The sequence below is a fragment of the Homarus americanus genome, unplaced genomic scaffold, assembly GCF_018991925.1.
Source record: "Homarus americanus isolate GMGI-L3 unplaced genomic scaffold, GMGI_Hamer_2.0 scaffold57965, whole genome shotgun sequence".
Lineage (NCBI taxonomy): Eukaryota > Metazoa > Arthropoda > Malacostraca > Decapoda > Nephropidae > Homarus > Homarus americanus.
In genome coordinates this window covers 5,820,175-5,837,583 of record NW_024725031.1, presented here as the reverse complement: position 1 = coordinate 5,837,583, position 17,409 = coordinate 5,820,175, and the positions used below count along the sequence as shown (strand labels likewise).

Below are 17,409 nucleotides of genomic sequence, written 5' to 3'. Positions count from 1 at the left end.
TCAGTGATGTTGATAGTGACTACAGGTGAGTCTTGAAGGCTTCTTATGTGGTACTCTCTTACATCAAGACTAGAGAAACAGACAGTGATAGATACAGTATATGATATAGGAGTGATAGATAGAGTAACTGATATAGGAGTGATAGATAGAGTAGCTGATATAGGAGTGATGATACAGTAGATGATATAGGAGTGATAGATAGAGTAGCTGATATAGGAGTGATAGATAGAGTAGCTGATATAGGAATGAGGGATATAGTAGATGATATTATAGGAGTGAAAAACAAGTACAGTATTAAGATTCACATTCCATAAATCTAGCGTAACCCTGAGTCGAAATAGGAAGCTGAGTAAGAGCGATATTTTAAATTCGAGGCAAAATTCGGAATATTCTTTCGTGGTTTTGTCATGTCCTGATTCGAGGAAGGAGAAGGTTGTCGTTGTTGTGGGTGACTGCATAGAAGAGTTAGGAATAGTCCTCTTCAGTACCATGAGACTTGAAACTCGTAGTGGAGGCCAGACAAACTTTCTAGAGTAACTTCCTCTAGTCCTGTTGATGCCAGAGAGACGCGCTGATGACGTGCATTATTTTGGTGATGTCAAGTAGGCGTTGAGGACCAATTCTATTACGAACACCATGAACGCCAACCACAGCCCTGTAGGTTAAATTAGGTTAGGTTAGGTTAAATTAGGTTAGGTTAGGTTAAATTAGGTTAGGTTAGGTTAGGAACTACTGATTTATCTGCTTCCCATACATTGTTAAACGAGAAAAGTGTTGATAGTAATTAGTGTTGACTGTAGGATTTATTTTCTCACATTGAACTGAAATTATTTACACAATGTAGGGGATAGATTAGTTGATAACACAGAACAGATTATAAACTAGTGAATTAACTATCTTGGGTTACTAAAGTTTATAAAGAGTGTCTATCAACCCCCCCTCCCCCCCCCACCTTCCAGGCCAGCGACGAGGAATCACGAGAACCTCCCTAAAAATCATCGTCTTTGAATGGAATATGAGGGACTATTACCATATCTTTGTAAGGGTCCTTGTCTGAGTTTAATGCATTTGGGTTTTCATATGATAATTTCTGGAATGTATTTATAGGAAACGTTTGTGTAGGAGCTATTGAACTCAAACGTTTCAATTTAACGTCGCGAAATTTTACTTTACCCATTGGGATATTTGTTACTTCTTCTTCTTCTTATTCTTCTAAATAGTGATATTAGAAGTAATATTTGTTTTTGTAGCAATATTAATCGTACTTTTACTACTTATAATAATAATAATAATAATAATAATAATAATAATAATAATAATAATAATAATAATAATAATAATAATAATAATAATAATAATAATAATAATAATACGAAGAAAAAGAAAAAAAACATATACGTTTTATTACATTACATTATAAGTGATATTAAGGAACATAAAACGTGGCCTAAATATCAAATAGGCCTTTGCACTACTCACTCGCTCACGTAAGCATAAACACCTAAGGTAAACTCTTATATACCACGTCTTCCCCCGACACTCCCACCTCCAGAAAGCCAGAGATTCATAAACAAGTTTCTTTACCTCCGCCATAGATGCAGAAGACGCCAAGGAAGTCCTCCAGCTCAAGCGGTCGGAGACTGTTGGTTGGTAGGCCAAAATTGACTGAATTCAGGCACTTGGTGAGGTTTATCATGTTGTTCGTGATGATATAGTCCAGAAGGCCGGACTCACGTAGACTGTATACTCTGAGGGAGAGAAGTGATAAGATCAGCAGCAACAACAACAACAACAAAATAAATATAATAAATAATAATAATAATAATAATAATAATAATAATAATAATAATAATAATAATAATAATAATAATAATGAATTAACTTTCCGGTGTACGTATTTTAAAGACTTATTGTCCAGTACAAAACCTGACCCTTGGAGAATAATTGGTCTTTGTTTACTCTCAAGAATTAACAAAATACGTGTTATGGTATTATTAGATCATTTTTGTTTTGCCATGCGAAATTAAGCGTCACTTTTGTTTTTGTTAATATATAATAGTGGGTTTTAACCACGTAGAAAGCCTATATACAGGAGTTAGCATTAATATAAAAATTATCCCTCCTCATATGTTCAGGTAGGGTTGTCAGTGACCACTGTATTATTTAATTTCTCGATTTCACCCGTAAACTCGTCTGGTAGCACAATGTAACGCTGTACTTTATGGGACGAATTATACAGAATCAATTACAAATCACTCTTATAGGTCACTTACCCTTTAATTCAATGGACAGGACAGTTTAATTAATTTACCCTTTTTATATGGTGCCGAATAACCCCCCTTCGATTTGACAGACAAAAAGAAACCAAGGAATCACTCACATTGGATCGACTTTCTGTTTGAGACCTGACCCCTTTGTAAATCCCACACAAAGGCTGAGAGCACTAAAGATTGGCTCCCTGGCTATGTACATCGGGCACTCGTTCAGCTGTAAGTGAGAACAGATAAATATGTTAATTAATAACAGGTAACTATGTTAATTAAGAACAGGTAACTGTGTTAATTAAGAACAGATAAATATGTTAATTAAGAATAGGTAAATATGTTAATTAAGAACAGGTAAATGTGTTAATTAAGAACGTAAATATGTTAATTCAGAATAGGTAAATACTGTATGTCAATTAAGAACAGGTAAATGTGTTCATTAAGAACAGATAAATATGTTAATTAAGAACAGGTAAATTTGTTAATTATGAACAGATAAATGTGTTGATTAAGAAGAGGTAAATGTGCTAATTAAGAGCAGATAAATGTGTTAATTAAGAACAGTTAAATATTTTAACTATGAAGCAGATTTTTTGGGGGATGACTCTTTTATATGACTGTTTCTCTTTTTCTCATCCTTTTGTCTTGACACATTTTCACCTCTCTAGACCACTCGAGGCTCTGTCACTGAAGAGACTCCGAATAAACACTCTTATGACATTAAAGCAACACTGTTATCTCTAAAGACTCATATCAGTGGCACTACCAGCGAACACTAGCGCGTGATTGGCTTTTCTTTCTAAGCCGGAAATGATACCTTTAAATAGAGTAATGCCAGGCGAAGATTCGTCTAACACGTTGATGATGACTGTTCGTACCTGGTTGAAGGTGTCCACAATAATAGACTGGAGGGCTATATTGGGACTGATCACTGAGGTCTCTCCTTTTATGATCCTTGGGATGGCGCTCTTCGGCTTGCTGTGAATGTTCACCTGGTCCTTCATCCTCCACAACAAACTGCCCGGAGTAGCTGTCTGGTGGGGCAAGACAAGAACAAAAGCGAACTGAGAAAAATATCCACGACAGGCATATCACGTGGTTAAAGAGTGAAATAGAATAAATGTTTGCATAATTACATTAATCATTAAAACTGGAGCCAAATGACATTTTTAGAAACTAAATTATTTAAATAACGGAGGAATACAATGACTTAATCCTATGAGGGGCAGAAGTTTCTCTCAGGTGAAGAAAATCGTCTGGCTTTAGCCGGAATAAAATACTCGAGATAATTAAACACACGACAAAAAAAACTCGTCAATTGATGTTTATAAAATAGAATATATATGTAAACACACCTCTAACCAATCCTTATTCTACCCGGCCAACCTTTATTACCTGTATAAAATTATACATCATGCTACTCTTGACGATGTAAACAGGGATATCTGTGGCCGCCAGCTCCTCCATGGTGTCGAAGGGAAGCTGCAGTTTAGGCATAATCAACATGGCCTTCAAGTTAGAGCGGTAGACAGATCCCATCACAAGTGCCGACAACGCCCACAGCCCCGATAGGAGGGTTAAAGAACCTCCTCTCGGCCACCAGACAGATGCTGTTGGCAGAATGAGGTTAGGTTAGGTTAGGTTAGATTTAAATTACGATAGTAATGAGTAATGTTGTCAGGACAAGACACATTCATATTGTGTTTTCAGGACAAGAGACTCACACTGTGCGAGAGTTGCACTCAGGGTCCACAGAGCGGAGGTTGAGGCTAGAGTGAGGAGAGACACCTCCTCTGGTCTTTCCGTAAGCCTTTCCGCCGACTCGCCTCTCCCGCCCTTACTGTAGATAAACATTATTGACACTTACTTTACCTTAAATTAATTACACGGTGAATTAACTTCGACGATTACAGCAATATATCATTAATGTATATATATATATATATATATATATATATATATATATATATATATATATATATATAAAAAAATATATATATATATATATATATATATATATATATATATATATATATATATATATATATATATATATATGTATGCATATATATGTATATATATATGCATGTATGTCTGTATATATGTAATCAGTCTATCTAGCCTTAACGATGCCTATCCTTATGTATTGAATTCTATCCACTTATCATCGTACCTATATATCAGGCACTTACTGTGGGTCGGGGTGCTGGAGTGTAGACCGACCCCACTGTAAGAGGAACACGGCGAGGAACACGAAAATGGAAACCAGGAAAAAGAGTCCCCATACCTGTAATTAAGATCCGTTTACCTGTTATTATGATCCTTTTACCTGTAATTAAGATCCGTTTACCTGTTATTATGACCAATGTATCTGTTATTAAGAGTCGTTCACCTGTTATTAAGTAGTCGTTCACCAATTATTAAGATCCGTTTACCTGTTATTAGGATCCGTTTACCTGTTATTAAGATCCGTTTCCCTGTTATTTAGACCACCCGTTAATCTGTTAATTTAAAACCGTTCGCCTGTATTAAGAACCGTTCCCTTTAGATCATCCAATTAATTCAAACTAAGGCTTTACAAACCAAATCAGAAATTATCAAGGCTTCACAGACACCATCCAAACCTTACCAAGGCTTCACACACTTAACAAACCAAGGCTTCACCCATCTAACATGTTTAAGGCTTCACAAACCCCACCCAACTTATACCAAGGCTTCACAAACGCACTCAGATCTTACCATACTCGTATAAGGTTTCACGAAGCCAGTCAGATCCGCTTGGTAAACTGGGGACTTGTACATCGCCACCTGCTTATCGACGACGAAGGGCACACTGAAGTCTAGGACCTCCACCCTCTCAAAGTCGATAGCGAAAGGGGATCCTGACATGTCCGCTTCCTGAAGGTGAAACGTATGTGGTTAGGACATCATATAGTTGTTGATGTCTATTTCCTGAAGGTGAAATTAGGATTGGTGTCTATTTCCCATGGGTGAAAAATATGTAGTTAGGACATTTCTAGGGATATATATATATATATAGTTTGGACATCAATTATGTGCTGATGTTATGATGTGTTAGTGAGCTTTTAATATCTAAGGTCTTTAAGCAAGTAATCTAGGTTAGTACATACACTAATGATCATCAGTTAAAGATTAAGAGAGAGAGAGAGAGAGAGAGAGAGAGACAGACAGACATACAGACAGACAGACCATAACTCACCCCACGAGAGATCTGACCAATAACACCCGTCCAGGACCCATTAGGTTGCCGTGTACCGTAATGATAATCCGGATCCGCTAAGACGAACTCGTAGCTGTGGAGATGAGTAAGTGAATGGGTGAATAATGTGTGGAGATGAGTGAATGAGTGAATAATGTGTGGAGATGAGTAAGTGAATGGGTGAATAATGTGTGGAGATGAGTGAATGAGTGAATAATGTGTGGAGATGAGTAAGTGAATGGGTGAATAATGTGTGGAGATGAGTGAATGGCTGAGTAATGTGTGGAGATGAGTAAGTGAATGGGTGAGTAATGTGTGGAGATGAGTGAGTGAATGGGTGAGTAATGTGTGGAGATGAGTAAGTGAATGGGTGAGTAATGTGTGGAGATGAGTAAGTGAATGGGTGAGTAATGTGTGGAGATGAGTAAGTGAATGGGGTGAATAATGTGTGGAGATGAGTGAATGAATGGGTGAGTAAATGTGGAGATGAGTAAGTGAATGGGTGAATAATGTGTGAGATGAGTAAGTGAATGGGTGAGTAATGTGTGGAGATGAAAGTAAGTGAATGGGTGAGTAATGTGTGGGAGATGAGTAAGTGAATGGGTGAATAATGTGTGGAGATGAGTAAGTGAATGGGTGAGTAAATGTGTGGAGATGAGCGAATGGGTGAATAATGTGTGGAGATGAGTAAAGTGAATGGGTGAGTAAATGTGTGGAGATGAGTGGAATGGCTGAGTAATGTGTGTGGAGAAAGATGAGTGAATGGGTGAGTAATGTGTGGAGATGAGTGAATGGGTGAATAATGTGTGGAGATGAGTAAGTGAATGGGTGAGTAATGTGTGGAGATGAGTAAGTGAATGGGTGAGTAATGTGTGGAGATGAGTGAATGGGTGAATAATGTGTGGAGATGAGTGAATGGGTGAGTAATGTGTGGAGATGAGTGAATGGGTGAGTAATGTGTGGAGATGAGTGAATGGCTGAGTAATGTGTGGAGATGAGTGAATGGGTTAGTAAAAGTAGATAGCTTAAGAAGTGAGTGAAAGTGAGTGAAATTAAACGGGAATAATATCAGTAAGAAGACAAACTTAATGAATAAATGAATTGATAAATGAATAAATTGGTAAAATAGTGAATAAAGAGATGAATAAGTCCATAACGGAATCAATAAAACTAGGAAATGAGATACTTAATAACTTAGTAAATCGAAAGATAAATGGATAAGTTAGAATAGTAATGAACAAAGATGTGAATAAGCTCATAGCGAAAGAATGAATGTATAAAGACATGAGGATACTGATGAATAAGATAATTAATGAGTAAGCTATTGAAGAGAGGAATATGACGAAGTGCATAAATGAGTAAAAAATTAACATATTAATTAATTTTTTCATGAATTAACATTAGCTGATTTAAATATGTAGATAAAAATGCACACACACACACACACACACACACACACACACACACACACACACACACACACACACAAGAGGTAAGACAGTGCCATACAAGCCCTTGAGACACATGTACACAGTGCCAAAAATAAATAAAGAGTGCCAGCACCTTACCAGTAGTTGAGTTTCTTTGTTATGAGGTTAAGAATTTCCACCATAGCGCCAGTCACTACCCCGGTCTTCGAGGTGACGATGAAAGGTGGAAACTGTAGGAGTAAATAAAACAGTGTTAAAAGTCAATAGAAAAGTATCACTTGAAGATTAGATATTCTAACCTAACCTAACCTAACCTAATCTTCAGATGATCCGAAAAATAATATTCAGAAATATTGTATAAGTGAGGTACAAGCTTATTTATTCAGGTCATAGCATAGTTATTACATTAGTGTGACAGTGATGTTAAGTTAGTGCTATGAGCTGGATATAAGTTTAAAGACAGATATAAGTTGAAATATTCTCAGTAAATAAATAAAAAAATCATCAAATTATAATTATACTGAAAGGAAAAAAATGCTGCGAATTTACCAATGTGGCGGCGTTACACACACACACACACACACACACACACACACACACACACACACACACACACACACACACACACACACTCACATCTCTATAAAGTTTTGGTTTTACACAACAGCAACATCCATCGCTTTTATAAATGTTCGTTGTGCTTCAGTGAACAGCGTCGATCACGTTCTACAACCACCAGAAAGAAAGACAAACAGACAGACACCCACACCCACACACAGCGGGGTATGTTTTCACAACCTTTGCTCTGGTATCAACACTGTGAGTCCTGTTCCATTGTTTTGACATCAGCTGTTCTCTGTTTTAACGTGTTTTGGTGTGTGGCTGTTTTTCCCGCCCCTGCTAGTTGAGAGAGAGAGAGAGAGAGAGAGAGAGAGAGAGAGAGAGAGAGAGAGAGAGAGAGAGAGAGAGAGAGAGAGTAGGAGATATAGAGAGTAGGGGAGAGAGAGAGGGAGAGAGAGAGAGAGAGAGAGAGAGAGAGAGAGAGAGAGAGAGAGAGAGAGAGAGAGAGAGAGAGTTGTGAATCCTGTACTACACAATAAAAGAAAGTATTTACCTCAGGTGGGGGAGATTCATGTAATTCTCTAAAGTATCCACAAGAAAGAAGACGATTCCCTTCTGCATCACCAACGAGGAACCTAACTTCTGACCTCATCCTGGTAACTCACTCTTATTAGCAAAACTCAACCCATCTCAATATCCGGTGAAAATACTACCCGCCACGCTTGCACTTCCCGTCATTCAACTAAGAAATAAGACGCGTTGGTTGCATTTCCGTTATACTGAATGACCCACTTTGTGACACCGGATCAGCGCCGTCCATGGCAAGTGACAGAAATGCGATTAGACTGTCAATTCTATAAAGATTAGCACATCCCCACGAATCGACGGGAATACGATCAGAAGGACAGTTCTTCCAACATACTGAGATTTATTACATTTTCTCCCGAGTTTTGTGGATTTTATGGTCTGGTTATATAACCACAACCTCGAGGCGGATAATTCAGTACAAATAACACGTGTGGAAAATGCTCGTAAAATAATGATGATAATGATGGTGGTGGTGGTGGTGGTGGTGGTGGTGGTGGTGGTGGTGGTGGTGGTGAGCATACATTCGATAAATTCCATTTGGGACAGCAATATAATGATAGTCTTTTTTTCATAAAAATAACCTAAAACGTCATACTTTTAGAACACACACACACACACACACACACACACACACACACACACATAGACAAAAAAAATATTTCATACAATTTTCATCTAACACTCAACAATATGTAACGACAATATTTTAACGAACACGAGGGGAGGTTTTGGATTTTTTTTTTCCAGTTTAATTTCCATTCACTGTCTTATTCAGGTCATTGTTATTCACTGCCGCGCCGAACAGTCCAGTCGCTCTCTAACCGGGTTGGATAGCATGACATTTTTCCTGTTCTTTTATTTTAACGATGGAGGAATTACCTTTTTTGGCCTTCAGTAATTTTGAGACCTTATAGTCTACTGAACTTGTTAGTATACCATCAGAAACCTTCATTCATCGCCTATCAAACTAAACACTGGAAGAACAACTCACATATTCGGCAATAACTCTCAGGCAAGGTGGATGAGGTGAAGTAGAAACAGTACCATTACCACCTTGAGCTGACATGACGACACCACGTACACACAGAAGGAGTCAGATCTGTCCCCTCAAAACGACACCTTGATTTTCCCCTTTTGATGATCTGCCTCTGACTTTCCAATCTGATTCTCCACCCTGACTTTCCACTCACTTCCACCAGGATAGTTAATGTGACTGAGACAACAACACCAGACCCAACCCCTTAGCCTGACTTCTGTCTGATGTGGCACTGCTCTTCCCCCGCACTACTTCTCCCTACTTATGTGAAATCAACTCCCCCGTTTGGTCACTTAGAATACGATCTCTCTCTCTCTCTCTCTCTCTCTCTCTCTCTCTCTCTCTCTCTCTCTCTCTCTCTCTCTCTCTCTCATTCTGACGTTGTTATTGTTCACTGTTGATTAATTTGTTTTTGGGACTTTGTTTTCTATCTGGGCAGGGTTAATTCGCCTTGGCTACCTGGAGTGAGACAGATAAAATGAGGGATGGAGTTTTATGCAGTAGTGTGTGTGTGTGTGTGTGTGTGTGTGTGTGTGTGTGTGTGTGTGTGTGTGTGTGTGTGTGTGTGTGTGTGTGTGTGTGTGTGTGTGTGTGTGTGTGTGTGTCTGTGTGTGTGTGTGTGTGTGTGTGTGTGTGTCTGTGTGTGTGTGTGTGTGTGTGTGTGTGTGTGTGTGTGTATTTCAATATTGATGAGACGTGTACAGATCAGCCATCTGTCAGCCAGATTGAAAACTGCTGTCGTTCAGATTAGGTATATTGCCATCTGCTGTCAGCCTGCTAGTCATTATTTCAGTGTGTGTGTCGGCCGCTGACATCACACCACTCTGGGTCTGTTAAAAGGTGGAGGGTTGAATAGCATACGAGCTGTGGGTGGGAGTAAGAGAAAGATAAATAGATAAATAGATAGATAAATGGTGAGAGAGAGAGATCCATGAAACAGCCCCCCACACAAGCGTACGCGTGAGAAGATGATTAAATTTCTCCAGCAGGGAGGGAAGTATCCAGGAGTAGTGAACAGCTAATCAAAAGTTGCCGACCAATAAGCCGCCAGCACACAAAAGTTGGAAGTAGAGCCGCCTGATTGTGTTGGAGAAATGTTGAAAGTCAAATCAACTTCTCAGGGCCGACGTGCCGCAGTCTGAAAGGCCAAACCCCAATTTGGCCAAACTTATACGGGATCCAAATATGAGGAGGCCTGATTGGTCTTGTACACCCACTAAAAAAATTATTCGGCACCCGTGTCATATTGTATCACGCCGTAAGGGTGCCGAATATTTTTTAGTGGGTGTATATGTATGTATCGTGCATGTATACATGTGTGTGTGTGTGTGTGTACAAGTATCACGTGCACCCACTAAAAGATTATTCGGCACCCTTACGGCGTGATACAATATGACACGGGTGCCGAATATTTTCTTAGTGGGTGTACATCTATGACGTCACACCACGCGCGCTAGTTGGCCCTTTATTGCTAGGATGCCACTCCGCGTGTTCTGATTGGTCCTTGGCCGCTGTGACGTAAGTTTTCATGTCCTGATTGATCATTTACTCACCATGACGTCAGTCCGCTTGAGCTAATTAATCATTTATACCTATAACGTCAGTCATAACTATAATATATAGATCACGGGAATGATATATAGCTAGATAGATAGAGAGATATGTAGAGAGAAGCGGAGACACAGACAGAGAGACCAAGATATCGACGAAAAGAGAAATAGATAAGTTGAAGAAGCACACAGTCCTTCAAGACCTTAGTTGTTAAGGCCTGTACTCCAAGCTTTGTCAATAAATTTGTTAAACTAATTAAAAACTGGGTCACCTACAGCCGATCTATCATAAGCTGTCCCTGAAATATTGAAATTTGGGGACCTTAACATAATTTTATTTTCCAGTTAGCATTTCTACCCTCCCCCTCTCTCTCTGTTTCTCTCTCTCTGGTTCATTTAATTTTTCTCTCTTTCATTTTCTTTATTTTTCCGTTTCTTTGGTGTTGGACGATTTGGAGTGCCCTAGTCTGGACTGATAAAAGAGAGAGAAAAGGAAATAGAGAGACTTTCATTGTACTAAAGTCTCCACAGCCCAGCCCATTATATATGTCTGGTCATAACAAAACAGAGGCAGCCTTTTAGGTAACCCATCGAGAGAGTGAGACCACAGAGAATAGCAAATGGACCTCGACAACAACACCAGCAGTGTGTGTGTGTGTGTGTGTGTGTGTGTGTGTGTGTGTGTGTGTGTGTGTGTGGTTCTCTGACGACGTGCTGCCTGAATAAACACCATTTCTAAGAACTCCTCCACTAAGACTCGGTAATCAGGTTTATTGTTGTACTGCATTTAGGAATCTGTACTGGATGAGATAGCCTAGGACATACTTTGTATATTTTGATGCAACTTTGAGAGATATGTAATTGGTGACTTCTGATTCTTAAGAGTTAGAACTGACTAAGACATGAAATATATAATGTGTGTTTATATATGTATACATTATATAAATTTATTTGTAGCATATACACAGAGAGAAACATACAACCACATACTTTCAAACAGGAGATATGAAAACCTCCAACTGAATAACGCCATTAAGAAAATTAATATATCAAAGTGAACTCTCTCTCACCAAAAATCTACACAGTACTTCCGATAATGGTTTCCCTCCTCTCCTCCAAGAAGCTTTTAGCATTTTTGTAACTTGATGAGGAGAGGAAATACTTGGAGTCTTTGAGGAGATAGTTACCCGGATTTTGATGAAGGGTTGAGATGGTGGTGGTGGTGGTGGTGGTGGTGGTGGTGGTGGTCAGTTGGGTAGGTCGACTTTACACATACAGGTGCAGTTCAGTTACCCCTGGTCAACCTTCTTCTTGTCCGAGCTCTCTTTTTTTTTCTCTCTTTCTCTCTCTGTTGATGTTTCTATCTTTCTCTCTCTCCTGATGCTCTTTCTTTATCTCTCCCAATGTTTCTCTGTCTGTCTATCTGTCTGTCTGTCTGTCTGTCTCAATGGTAAAGTTGTCAGATCGGCTTTAGCATTGCACTCTCATTGTCTTGATTTTTCACTTTCACTCACTCTTACATTCTCCCTTCCTGTCTGTCCATCTGTCTGTCTGTCTGTCTCTCGCTCTTTCTCCCTCTCTTCCCCCCTCCTTTCTTGAATATAGAGGACCCGCATTATTCAGTCACACAATGAAGCCTTAAAATATTCATGTGTTTTGGTCATAGGAAGGTCAAAGAATATAATGTAGGAAATATAATACGCACACACACACACACACACACACACACACACACACACACACACACTTCAGTAAATCTTTCACAAAACTCGCAATGTTATGAAATGAATCAAGTTGGTTGAACACATTGACAGCAGCAGTTACTAAAGCTGTTGCTATTTTCGGCGAGGGGAATATTCATAGGAGTTTACACAACTAACTAAGGTAAATATTGATGCTGGTGTTGTTGGTCTAGTGTGCGACTTGTAAGGTCTTGTAGGAAATATCAACAATTGAATTCACTCCATTTCTGATATTTTCAGTTCATATTTGGCACAGATGTAATCATGTATGAAAGTGTGTGTGAGTGTGTGTGTGTGTGTAGCTTATCTCTCTCTCTCTCTCTCTCCTCTACAAGCCATGGCTGGGTCGTAATCGAGGCAATTAATCAGAGAAGTAATTTTACGGTGGCCAACACACCATCAGTCATTAGTCATCACACAGACAGGCGGGCGGGGCCGAGGTAGTGTCAGCAATGGTGGGTAATAGCTAATGGTCTGCTTCAATGGTTAATGGTTCGATATTACCTTTAAAGGCTCGTTCTAATGGCAAATGGTTCGCTTTTGTGGGTAATTTTTTGGTCTAATTGGATATTGGGATGCTTCTAATGGATCTTTTTTAATGGTTATGGCTTGGTCTAATGGCTAATGGTCCGATCTCATGGGTAATGGTTGGTTCTAATACATCTTAACGGCTGATTGCCATGACTTGTTCAAATGGTGTGATTTAAGTGGCTTATCACAAACCACCGTCAATACACTACCAATCACAATACGTGTTGGAGGAGAGGAGTGTTATCATTGATCTAATTACCAAGGTAATTTACATCAGGGACAATGAGAAAATATTCCCCTCCGGTAAAAATTAATGGCTCGGGGAGGTGGTGCATTAAGCCATTGTAAACTGCGCCACAAAACGTAATTTAGTACTTGATGGTAACAGAGCAGATTATCTGTTGAAGCGCCAAGCAGTAGTAACGGATGGATAGTGACGGTGGTAGGTGGTGATGGTGGGAGGTGGTGATGGTGGTAGGTGGTGAAGGTGGTAGGTGGTGATGGTGGTAGGTGGTGAAGGTGGTAGGTGGTGATGGTGGTAGGTGGTGAAGGTGGTAGGTGGTGATGGTGGTAGGTGGTGGAGGTTGGTGGTGGTGAGGGTTGTTGGTGGTGTAAGTGCTGTTGTAGGTGGTAGTGCTGGTGGTAATAATGTTAGTGGTGGTCGGGGTAGGTGGTGGTAGGTGTAGGTGGTTGCTGGTGCTGCCGCTATAGGTGGTAGTGGTGGTGGTGGTGGCAGCGCACTGGCTGTGTCATGACTGTTGCGTGAATGTTTGTGTGTGTGTGTGTATGTGTGTGTGTGTGTGTGTGTGTGTGTGTGTGTGTTACAGTTTCCCAGGAGAAACTGAAATATATAAATATTAACTTAACTGAAAAAGGTGAGAGTGAAAATGAGACAGTGTGAGTACATAACAGTGTACACTCGCGGCACACAAAAACACAACGTGATCGACACTACGCTAGACCGCCTTCTCTTCCCCAGCGTTTAAAGTTTGGTACCTGCGCACACACTGGTTGACTTGAGAGTGCCGTGGGATCAAACTATCGTCCTTTTAAGACAGGAAGCGGGGTATTCACTCTGCCACCGTATCCTTACATAATACTTCCTTGAGATAAATGTATAGTATATATCAGGTGCCTTCAAGAGTGCTCAGGTTCTCAACTGGCTCAGCCATGTTATTATTGTTATTATTATAGACTCTGTGTTTGTCTGGCTAAATAAACTGTTTCAATATCAATATCAATATCTTTATTCGCTTCAGTTACCATACTAAAAAAAATCACTTCTCCCTCATCTCCCTTTCCTTTTCTCCCTCCTTTACCTCCTTACCCTTTCCTCCCTTTTCCCTCCCCATTATTCCTTACTGTCTTTTTTCTCCTCCTTCCCCTCTCCTCTTCCTTCCTTCCTTACCTCCATTCCTTCCACCCTACCTTCCCTCCTCCCCCTTTCCCTCCACCCTTCCATCCTTTCTTTCCTCTACTCCTCCCCCCCCCTTTCCCTCCCCTCTTTCCTCCTTCCCTCCTCCTCATCCCAAAACAAAAACACTTCACTTACTTAAGGAACTTCGGTGGAAAGATTATAACAAGTAACTTAATCTGGAGCTAAATTGTTAATTTTTATAAAGCTAGTGATGTAATTAGCAGCACAAGGCGCCAGCTCTCATGGGATGTGACCTCCGGGTAACACCTAACCTAACCAAACCTAACCTAACCTAACCTAACCTAACCTAACCAAACCTAACCTGAAACTTTTAGACTTTGTTTTTAGTCTAAGTCTCTGATGAGAATTTAATTTTGCAAGTTTTTATGGCGAGAGAAAATAGAAAATATGTGATGACTTGAGATTGGTTCTGTAGAGGTGAGGGAACTAACTAATGGCAGGTGAGATACACTTCCCCTTAACACCTGAAAAATCTGCCATCAGCTGATCTCAAATGTAAATATTGACATTCGGGGGTCAACGTGGTGAGATGAGATGTGCTGGTGAATGGTGGCTGATCATAGTAGTGGGAGAGTGAAGACGGTGATAACTGGTAGAGGGATAAGGAAATGAGAGGGAATGAGATGGAGGGAAAGAGATAGACAGCGAGATGAGATGGGATTGAACTGAGGTTCTTATGAGGTGGTAATGGATGTTCCTGATAATAATAGAGAAGAGAGCGAAAGGAAGAATTGGAGAGAGAGAGAGAGAGAGAGAGCTTCCCCCTGTGGCACTACTAACACCTTCCCCCTGTGGCAGTACCAACTCCTCCCCCCTGTGGCAGTACCAACACCTCCCTGTGGCAGTACCAACACCTCCCCCCTGTGGCAGTACCAACACCTCCCCCTGTGTCAGTACCAACACCTTCCCCTATGACAGTACCAACACCTCCCCCTGTGGCAGTACCAACACCTCCCCCCTGTGGCAGTACCAACACCTCCCCCTGTGGCAGTACCAACACCACCCCCTGTGGCAGTACCAACACCTCACCATGTGGCAGTACCAGCAGGAGGTGATAAAGTTAGCTGAGCTTAAAAAATACACAGGGGAAAAGGTAGATATAGTGGTTCAGTTTTCGGCTTCCTTCCCAGACTATCTATGGCTGTTTTTTAATTGGGGAATAAATTTGACCTCCTGTCTACAGAGAGAGAGAGAGAGAGAGAGAGAGAGAGAGAGAGAGAGAGAGAGAGAGAGAGAGAGAGACTACATGCAACAAACTCTGACCAGGTAAGTCTATGATAAATATCACTGCGATGCGTCATATTTACTCACACAGGAGCAAGACCGACGCACCGAAAAAACACAAAAATCAGACACACAAAAAACACCACGAAATTCCCACATAAAATGAAGTCTTAAAGGACCAGAGAATGTTTCTACACCACACAAACGTATTAACTAAGTCGCCCCATTTGCTGGTGAGTCACCACAAATCGATATATTTCGCGTGCAAGTCTCCCAAATCACCGTCAAATAATGATCTCAATGTATTTTACTCGAAATTGATTACAGTTTATGTACCTGCGGATCCTGGTCCTCATTTACATTGTGGTAAGCTTAGCCGTACGTTACCGGAGTATTACAGATATTTTTGTAGTTTTACGAGGGATACAGTTTGCTGTAATCACGCTGCGGGGAGGTGAAATGGCACGCCCGTCGCGTCGGAGTAAAACAAACAAGGATTCGGAACTCGAGGTGATCACGCGAGTTTGTAAGATTAAGAATAATGCACACACGACGTAAACTACCCGCTAAAACATTGTACAACATCTGCATAAACATCATATGAACACATAAAATCGTAGCATGAACATTAAAATACACCAATATGAACACACAAAATACATCCATGCAAACATAAAAAAAACACTGCCCAAACATCGTCCACAACATCCGCCATCACATCAAACTGCAGGAGGAATTACTAAAAAGATTTTCCCTGATTTTGGGGAATTTATTAGCGAGAGTGTGGGAGAGACCTGCATAATTTCCCTCAATGGGGACGTTTTATGCCTGGGTGTCCGGGAGGCGGTATCGACAAGACCTCCAGCTTGTAATATGAGCCAGGGAGATCGACGGAGCTTTCACCAGTTAGTTAAGACAGAGCTGAGGTGAGGCTCTCTTTATCTCTCTCTCTCTCTATTTCTTTTCTCTCCTCTTTACCTGCATGTTTATCATTTAGATCTGTTTCTATCTATTTATTTCTATCTATTTATCTGTAGGTATAAATAAATAAACACACACACACACACACACACACACACACACACACACACACTCTCTCTCTCTCTCTCTCTCTAACACAGAACTTTGCGAGGCAGTATAACTCACTCTAACTTCTCCTCTAGCTAAGGCAGGAGAAGCAGCATATCAACAGTAAGGATGTACCAAGTCATTTCCTGCTTCCTCTGCAAGGTGTGTATAGTGGGGATGCTATGTGGCCTCTTCCTCCTGTACTACGACTGCCGAGAGAGAGAGAGAGAGAGAGAGAGAGAGAGAGAGAGAGAGAGAGAGAGAGGAGAGAGAGAGAGAGAGAGAGAGAGAGAGAGAGAGAGAGAGAGAGAGAGAGAGAGAGAGAGAGAGGAGGCAGGTTGCGCGACGCCATGGAAATCATTAATGTCTCTCTCTCTCTCTCTCTCTCAACCATTCACATTCGTCACACCAATCTTATCTCAACATACACGTACACAGGCAGACGTAACACCACTAATAATTTATACCAATACTAAAAGAAAAATACCAACTTATCGACAGAAATAGTCAGAGACAATCATTCCACTTGATCGATAATTCCCGGTTGTTTATGTGTTAGTGGTGAGGAATTATTGTTAGTGGTGAGGAATTATTGTTAGTGGTGAGGAATTATTGTTAGTGGCGAAGAATTATTGTTAGTGGTTAGGAATTAATTATTGTTAGTGGCGAGGAATTATTGTTAGTGGTGATGAATTATTGTTAGTGGCGAAGAATTATTGTTAGTGGTGAAGAATTATTGTTAGTGGCGAAGAATTAT

General features: G+C 40.3%; 1 protein-coding gene across 1 annotated transcript; it reads right to left on the bottom strand.

The window, feature by feature from the left end:
* Positions 1-216: 216 nt before the first annotated feature.
* On the bottom strand, positions 217-9,325 carry LOC121864718 (glutamate receptor 1-like). Its single transcript, XM_042363875.1, has 11 exons — positions 9,055-9,325; positions 7,053-7,144; positions 5,485-5,578; positions 5,004-5,162; positions 4,457-4,551; positions 3,989-4,104; positions 3,660-3,874; positions 3,143-3,298; positions 2,381-2,487; positions 1,585-1,748; positions 217-655 (listed from the first exon to the last, which is right to left on the bottom strand). The coding sequence occupies exons 1-11, from the start codon at positions 9,127-9,129 to the stop codon at positions 585-587; spliced, it is 1,344 nt and encodes a 447-aa protein (XP_042219809.1). The 5' UTR covers positions 9,130-9,325; the 3' UTR covers positions 217-584.
* Between the last annotated feature and the right edge of the window lie 8,084 nt (positions 9,326-17,409).

Excerpts from the sequence above, each read along its gene's own strand:
- LOC121864718 (XM_042363875.1), bottom strand. The coding sequence starts at position 9,129 with ATGTCAGCTCAAGGTGGTAATGGTACTGTTTCTACTTCACCTCATCCA. Across the intron at positions 7,145-9,054 it reads TGAGAGTTATTGCCGAATAT|TTTCCACCTTTCATCGTCAC; the intron begins GTGAGTTGTTCT and ends TTACTCCTACAG. Across the intron at positions 4,105-4,456 it reads CTCCAGCACCCCGACCCACA|TAAGGGCGGGAGAGGCGAGT; the intron begins GTAAGTGCCTGA and ends GTTTATCTACAG.